At 43.8% G+C, this 8,772-nt stretch overlaps 1 protein-coding gene across 1 annotated transcript; it reads right to left on the reverse strand.

Annotated features, from left to right (window-relative positions):
- Positions 1–1,575: 1,575 nt before the first annotated feature.
- LOC108541067 (40S ribosomal protein S3a-like) lies at positions 1,576–8,772 on the reverse strand. Its single transcript, XM_017890504.1, has 3 exons — positions 8,712–8,772; positions 8,437–8,581; positions 1,576–2,887 (listed from the first exon to the last, which is right to left on the reverse strand). Exon 3 carries the CDS (start codon positions 2,881–2,883, stop codon positions 2,530–2,532), a length of 354 nt encoding a protein of 117 aa, XP_017745993.1. The 5' UTR covers positions 2,884–2,887; positions 8,437–8,581; positions 8,712–8,772; the 3' UTR covers positions 1,576–2,529.

An 8,772-nucleotide genomic window follows, 5' to 3' on the forward strand; every position in this document is an offset into this window, starting at 1 on the left:
TAATTGAAGATCTTAAGCCTCACAGGTTAGTGGGCTTGGAGCAGGATGTGGAAATAATGGGAGAAAACCACTCATCAAAGTAGTTAAATGACTTGAACTCGATCACACAATTGGCTGAATGTGGATTGAGAACCTGGAATTTTATTTTAGGCTCTGGATCTTACCACGTTGCCTTTCAAATTCATTTCAGCAGGACACAGTGGCTCATGCCTGTAATCTCAGCACTTTGGGAGGCCAAGGTGGGTGGATTACCTAAGGTCAGGAGTTCTAGACCAGCCTGGCCAACATGGTGAAATCCCGTCTCTACTAACAATACAAAAATTAGCTGAGCATAATGGCAGGTGCCTGTATCCCAGCTACTCAGGAGACTGAGACAGGAGAATCACTTGAACCGGGGAGACGGAGGTTGCAGTGAGCCAAGATCACACCACTGCACTCCAGCCTGGGCAAAAGAGTGAGACTCTGTCAAAAAAAAAAAAAAAAAAATTCATTTCAGTCAGTGTTTATTGATCACTTGCCATGTGTTAAATGCTATAGATAATTGCATTAGAATTCCCCACCCATGAGCTTATTCTTTTATTAGGGTATGTCCAAATAGGTCTAGAAGAAAAATTTTAAAACATCTTTCGCAGGAAGAGAAATTTCTAAGTCAAAACATTCATTCACCCCGCAACAAAAAACCCCAACATTTAATTATGCAGCAACATAGATGAGGGAAATCTTTAGCTACAAGTAGTGAAAAACAATCAATACTACAAAACTATTGGCCTTATTTGTATGTCTGCCAAAATAAGTAAGAACACAGGCAGTGAAAGAAAAACTTGACTACTAAGATACCTTCCTAACTCGAAGCTACCATCTCCAAATATTCTCTGAGTCAACCAACAAGTATCAAGTACTCATTTCCTGTCAGGCACTGAATTAGAGATCTGAGAATGAACACAACAGATGTAATTCCTACCGTATTGAACGAAATAATTTGAATATCTTTTCTACTTTCAAAATATAAGCTAATATACTTTCCAGCCATTCAAATTTTAGTAAGAATTACTTTAGATGAATAATCAATTTTCTTGGTTCTCTGTTATGGGAGTTAGTGAGAGCTCAGTTTTATTGTTCATGGTGAGGTTGCAGGGAGGAAACAGAGAAATAACAATAAAAAAGTGAGAGGTCATTTTAGAACATGGAGAATCTGGGGAGGGTGTCCCAGAATGCAATGCCAACAAATATTGAGTACTCATTTCCTGTCAGGCACTAGATTAGAGAACTGAGAATTCCATGGAATGATGCCACTATGAAGAGCTCATGGTTACCTTAGGAGTTTGGGTGTCTAGAGAAAAGTAGGAGAGAAATGACCAAGGAAAACATTGCGTTCTTACTGCCTAAGGATCTTGGTGTCAAATTCATTGACCCAGGAATCTGTGAACTTAGAAACCTTATTAAAGAATTTAGATTTTTTCCCCCCCACAAATAGAACCCTTTTTTTTTTTTTTTTTTTTTTTTTGATTTAGGATTTATTGTTTGGCATTAGGAGATGGCCACACAGTGGAAACCTTCATGAGTAGAGAGCTTGTCATTTGTCCAGAGGGCCACAATTGGGCATGTATTTGACTCCATAGTCATCTGGGATGAACTACTTCTCAGCCACCATGTCTCCAACTTCATTCAAATTGAACTTGATAAAGTATCACTTCTTTGAGATGTGGATCTTCTGGCAGCCAGGAACTTGAACTTGGCACTGTGTAGGGCCTCAATCACATGCTCCTTGTTCTGCTTGGTGCAGATGGACCTGATGACTTGGCCAATATGAAGCCAGGCTATGATGCTCTGAAGCTTTCCAATGGCACCTTGCATACCTGTCTACAGCCTACACAGGGACAGCATAAGGTCAGAGACATGAACATACCTTGGAAAGGGCTATCTCCAAGGTCCCTTAGAGGCAACCCATGCAAGAAACAGGCTGCGTACACTACCAAGGAACCTGCTGTTTTCAGACATTGCACACCAAGCCCCCATGAGAAAAAGAGCTCGGTCAACTTAACTTGCTGCAGACAAATAGGCCTTTTTATTTGCCACTATTAAAATCAAACTTTAAACAGATTCTTGGACTTGTGGCTCATATCCATCAGCTCATTCAACGTTAGCACCTGTCTTGTCCCCGGTAGCTTTTCCAGAACAACTAACTTCACCATGAAACTCTATTAGTTTTCCCAATTCAAACTTGGGTTCTTCAGCTTTTTACTTTTTTAATGAATACATCATGAAGAGGATAAATAGATTGGCAAGCATTTTCTATGTCTTTTCCAGCGTTGTCTGGAATCAATTTATTGACCACTTCTTTGAAGTCATTTGTCTATACTTCTTTGTTTATGATTTCCGTCATCTCCTTCTAAATTTGACAGACCTGTTGGTGCTGAGCATAAGAGGTCTTCTGTATCTGACCATTGTATTTTCTATAAAATCAGTACAGAACTAACTAAACAAATGACCATTGGTAGTCTTGACACTGACATGAGCTTCAGTCATGGTCTACCATTTTTTGACCATGGAACACATTTTGTCATGGGTAAGATCCATGCCATGGAAGTCAGTCAGGCAGTTTTTGCCCTGAACATCTTCAGTAATCAGCTTGTTTATTCTAAATGCAACTTCATTATTCTGCAGATCAGCAAGTCCCACTTCAAACACATGACCCTCAAGGTCATCAGGTGTAATTCTTGTTCCTTGAATCCTGGAAACTAGTGTCTTTCCAATATTCCTTATATTGAACATAGCAGGTGCTTTCACATGATACCAATCTTTCTTAGAAAATGGATCAACCCGTTTCTTCTTGGCTTCTTTTTTGCTGCCTTTCATAAGACGCTTATTCTTGCCAACCACCATCGTGCTGTTCAGAGACCCAAAAAGCAAGAATGTGGATTTTGTCAACCTTGAATAATGTCTACAAAATATCACCTCTTAGTAATCTTTCATGAGTGATCGTTCTAGCCCCAGAAAGACAGAAAGATTGTTATATGTTCTTATATGTTCTGGCTCATGATATGGTCTGACATAGGACAGTCTTTCTGTCTGTTCTATGTCAGACCATATCATGAGCCAGAGAGCTGATATTTTAGGTAGGTTTAGAACAGTTTTTTTAAAAAAACATTTTCTACCAAAGTACCCCTAACTGGTAGTAGAGGAGAAAGTTTTGAGTGGCAAAACTCCATCAACAGAATTACACCAGTGATGGTAGGGTACAAGAGAACTGTTGAGGGCAAGTCAAGGCAGGAGTCTGAAATGCCTTTAAAATCTTGTGGCTGTTTTCCTTAAAAATTTAAGCAATTATTATATACCACCCCATAACAGTTTCATGCTTTTTATTGTTTTTGTTTTCAGACAGGGTCTCGCTCTGTCACCCAGGCCGGAGTGCAGTGGCACCATTATGAATCACTGCAGCCTCAACCTCAATGCTCAAGCGTCCTCTGACATCAGCTTCCCAAGTAGCTGGGACTACAGGCACTCATCACCATGCCTGGTTAAGTTTTTTTTTTTTTTTTTTTAATTGTATAGACAAAGTTTTGCCATGTTGCCCAAGCTGGCCTTGAACTCCTGGCCTCGAATGGTCCACCCACCTCGGCCTCCCCAGGTGCCGGGATTACAGGCATGAGCCACTGCACCTGACCTCATGTTTGTTTTACATCTAAGCAATGCTTTAAAATACATGCTAGTATTAAAATTGACTCTATGGGAAGATATGCCATGATAACTGTGTGGTCTCAGTCCACCCACACACTTCGGCACATGCACGAGGATGTTTTACAGGGTTTTGTTGGGGAAGATACTAAATACACATGTTCAGTTTTCTGAGCAGTCACAGTGCCATGGTTTAGTTGAATTGAGAGTACCTTGAATTGGTTTGTAAGAGTGTGACTGGTCTCAGGGTTCCCATTCATTCCTGGGACCCCCAAGTTTCCAAGGATTTTTCTATGATCTATATCTGACTGCCAGTGATAAGGGCTTGTACGGCCAGGACAAGTAGAAAATACGGGACCCAGCATTCCAGGTCAAAATGATTCTGGGTGAAGCATCCCTGGCAGCCATTCCCATATGGGTTGTTGTTGGGGTGATCAGACCCAACACCAGGTCGTTAGGGAGAAGAAATCCAGCAGAGTCAAAGGATTGAGAAAAAGACAATTTGAGAGAGAAAATGGGACCAGGGGGCCATAGCAAGCATGGAGGCTGCGAAGGCACCAAGCTCTGGGAGCCCAGGCTATTTATTGGTGCTCAAACAAATAAACAGGTGGTGAGGATGGGGGAGTTGAAAGGAAACAGTGTATCAAGTGAATGAGAAATATATGGCTGCTTGAGATAACAGGAGTGCTAGAAGCAAGGAGCCAGCAAGTCTAGCAGACATGGAAGCCCTGCCTCAGCTTCTCTCCAAACACACAGCTTTTCTCCCAATAGGCTGTTGATAGAATTTTGCCTTTTAAACATCCCCCTCTACTACCAGACTTGGCCCCAGAGAAGTCTGACTGAGTGTAAGGCACAGAGAGCACAGAGAAGCTGATCCAACTCTGCCATTATCTAGGTTCCCTTCATCTCATCAATATTTATTGAGGGCTGGGCATGGTGGCTCAAGCCTGTAATCACAGCATTTTCGGAGGTCAAGGTTGGCAGATCACTTGAGGCCAGGGGTTTGAGACCAGCATGACCAATATGGCAAAACCCCATCTCTACTAAAAACACAAAAATTAGCAGGGCGTGGTGGCGCATGCCTGTAATTCTAGCTACTTGCGAGGCTCAGTCACAAGAGCTGCTTGAACCCAGGATGGGGCGCTTGCAGTGAGCCTAGATCACACCACTGCACTCCAGCCTGGGCAAAAGAGAGAGACTCTGTTTCAAAAAATAAAATAAATTAAATTAAATTTAAAAAAGGCTTTGCAGATGTGAGGGTATGGACTTTGAGATGGGAATATTATCATGGATTAGGTGGGCCTAATCTAATCAGATGGGTCCTTAAAATCTGAACCTTTTTCATGCTGGAAGAAAGAGGAGATAAAGATAGATTAAAAATGTGAGGCCAGGGGTGGTGGCTCACGCCTGTAATTCCAGCATTTTGGGAGGCCGAGGCACGTGGATCACCTGAGCTCAGGAGCTCATGACCAGCCTGGCCAACATGGTGAAACACCATCTCTATTAAAAATACAAAAATTAGCTGGGTGTGGTGGCACACGCCTGTAATCCCAGCTACTTGGGAGGCTGAGGCTAGAAGATTGCTTGAACCCAGGAGGCGGAGGTTGTAGTGAGCCAAGATCATGTCACTGCATTCCAGCCTGGGGGACAGTGAGATTCTGTCTACATTAAAAAAAAAAAAAAAAAAAAAAAAAATTGTGAGGGACTCAACCCACTGTTGCTAGCTTTGAAGTGGAAAGAGAGGCAATAAGACAAGGAACACAGCCTTGACAACATCTTGCTTTTGTCTCAGTGAGACCTGTGTCAAATTTCTGATCTCCAGAACTGTAAGATGATAGGTTTTGTGTTATTTTAAGGTACTCAATTTGTGGTAACTAATCACAACAGCCAATAGGAAACTAATAAAATTCCCATCCTTCTTGTGCTTGTATTCTAGTGAAAATATAAATAAATATAAATAACAGGGCATCTAAATATGCTAATAAGAGGTAGGAAGGAAATGAATGAAGTGATGTGAATGGGACTATAATGGACTCATCTGTCAACTTTTTAATGCTTTAAGAATGCTCTAATGCATGAATTTTGGCGTTAGGCAAAGATTAGCTCCCCCTATAGGAGTTATTTATGTATCGCTTTTCCAGCTAGAGACAGGCATTTGACTTGGGCTCCACTAATAATACAGCCATGCTAGAATTTAAATTAGAGGCTACTGATGCAAAAGGGAAGGAGAGTTCAGGTAGTTTCTCTTTCTCCCTCCCTCCCTTCCTCCTTCTTTCCCTCCCTCCAGCCCTCTTTCCCACTATCTCTTTCTCACTCTCTATCTCCCTCCCTCTTGTAATAGTGGCTGGGGCTACAAGGTAATATACAGCACAAAACAGCCAACTTGCCTTTGGTAGCTAGATTACTCCTTCATCAGATAAGTTCTGCTTCTGCAATATAACTTTAGATGCTGTTCTAAAAGCTGAGCCCAAGCCTAGCTCTCCAGCCCTCTAAACAATTCTGTAAACCACAAAACATCTTTGTATTACTCTTTTTCTGCTTAACCAATTGAAGTCACTTTTGATTTCTTGCAACTGAAGGCCCTGAAGGAAATAGATACTCATTAGACTTTGGACACTGTGGTTAAAGAGGTCTCTCTGAGAAGGTGAACTGGGGCAGGAAGAATGTGAAGGAGCAAGTAATGGCTGAGGAAGCAGTCAGACTGAAGAAATGTGAAGACTACAGTGCTGGAGCTGGGGTGCAGAAAAAGCAGGACAAACAACGCCCTTGCCTTTGTGGAGTTTACCTCTGGTAGGGGGTATCTAGATAGTTAAAGGGAGGCAAATGATAGGCAACATAATTTCAGATACGTGTTATAAAGGAAGCAAAAGACAGAAATACAGGCTTCAGGCCAGGAGCTATTTGGGATAGGATGGGAAGGAAAGGCCTCTTGGAAGGAAGTGACATTACACAGAGACATAGGAGATTTATGACTTAGAGAGTGTCCCTCAAACACAATACTGGAACTCTGCTCAGGGAGGTGAGTTTCCTAAGAATTCTTCAAGCAAAAACATAAACAAATATTGGAGGGTCATCTCTACCAAGGTTAGGAATATTTGGGAAATTCAACACATGTTTAAAATGCTCCTAGAGACATAAATTTTTCAATAGCAGTTGTGATCATCTTTTTGATGATGTTCTCAACCTTGAACTTGCCAAATACAAATGATAACATTTTTAGGGAGATAATGCCTTACATTATGAACATTTGTTCACATCTACAAATTAGCTTGAATTTTGTCTTGGATACTTTCTATGTGAACAAGTACTAAAAAAATATAAAGCAGATGCAATGTTGGTTCTTCGTCACTTCTGTCAGCGGCTCTTCTAGTTTGACAGACTCGGCTGTCAACAATGGAATGAAGCCAGTGAGAGGTGACAATGTGCTAGCTGCACTCACTCTCGGTGCCTCCTTGGCCTGGGTATCTACTCTGGCGGTGATTGAGGAGCTCTTCAGCCTGCCACTGCACTGTGGGAGCCCATCTCTGGGCTGGCCCAGGCCAGAGCCGGCTCCCTCTGCTTGCAGGGAGGTGTGGAGGGAGAAGCGCGGGCAGGCTGCCGAGGACGCTCATAGGTCAGTGTGAATTCCTGCGGGCGCGGGCGCGGGCGCGGGCGCAGGCGCCGGCTCGGCGGGCCCTGCACACAGGGCGGCTGGCTGGCATCACTGGCCCAGGGCAGAGAGGTGCTTAGCACCCAGGCCAGCAGCTGCAAAGGTTGCTCCGGGTCCCCCAGCAGTGCTGGTCGGACGGCACTGTGCTCGAGTTCTCACCGGGCCTCAGCTGTCTCCCTGTGGGGCAAGGCTCAGGACCTGCAGCCCACCGTGCCCAAACCCCTCCTCTGCTGTGGGTTCCCGCGCAGCCCAAGCCTCCCCAAGGGGAACGCCCCCTGCTCCGTGACACCCAGTCCTATCCACAGCCCAAGGGCTGAGGAGTGCAGGCGCAGCTCGGGACTGGCGGGCAGCTCTGCCTGCAGCCCCTGTGCGGGATCCACTGGGTGAGGCCAGCTGGGCTCCTGAGTCTGGTGGGGACTTGGGGAACTTTTATATCTAGCTAAGGGATCATAAATGCACCAATCAGCACTCTGTGTCTAGCTCAGGGTTTGTAAACACACCAATCAGTACTCTGTGTCTAGCTCAAGGTTTGTAAATACACCAGTTGGTGCTCTGTATCTAGCTAACTCTGTGTCTAGCTAACCTAGTGGGGCCTTGGAGAACTTTTCCGTCTGGCAATGTGTCTAGCTAGCTCAAGGATTGTAAATGCACCAATCAGCACTCTGTCAAAACGGACCAATCAGCTGTCTGCAAAATGGACCAATCTGCAGGATGTGGGTGGGGCCAGACAAGGGAATAAAAGCAGGCTGCCTGGGCCAGCCAGTGGCAACCTGGGTCAGCCAGTGACAATCAGCTCCCTTTGTTCTTTTTGCTCTTTGCAATAAATCTTGCTGCTGCTCACTCTTTGGGTCCATGCTGCCTTTAAGAGCTGTAGCACTCACCGACGGTCTGCAGCTTCATTCCTGAAGCCAGTGAGACCACGAACCCACTGGGAAGAATGAACAACTCCAAACATGCCACCTTTAAGAATTGTAACACTCACTGCGAAGGTCTGCAGCTTCGCTCCTGCCAACAAGACCACGAACCCACCAGAAGGAAGAAGCTCCAGACGCATCTGAACGTCTGAAGGAACAAACACCAGACACACTATCTTTAAGAACTGTAACACTCACCGTGAGGGTCCGCAGCTTCATTCTTGAAGTCAGTGAGACCAAGAACCCACCAATTCCGGACACACCGGTGCTAACAGAAAGAAACATCAACTTCAGGCAAGAGTCTTCCAAAATAATCTGTTTGCAGATGGAAGTTGCTGGTTTTCTGTGAGCATGAAAAATTATCAGTGAAAGGGCATTTACTACTTTCAAAGTCCATCTATTTATTGACTTTTTAAAAAAATCTTCCCAGAGAAAAGAACTATTTTCTAAAATTGATTAATCAACTTACTGACCTGAGTCAAAGCTTTGATGAAAAACAGAATGAATGTACTTTCTCATATAAATCCCAGAAAA

The sequence above is a fragment of the Rhinopithecus bieti genome, unplaced genomic scaffold (genome assembly GCF_001698545.2).
Source record: "Rhinopithecus bieti isolate Rb0 unplaced genomic scaffold, ASM169854v2 scaffold_17861, whole genome shotgun sequence".
Classification (NCBI taxonomy): domain Eukaryota; kingdom Metazoa; phylum Chordata; class Mammalia; order Primates; family Cercopithecidae; genus Rhinopithecus; species Rhinopithecus bieti.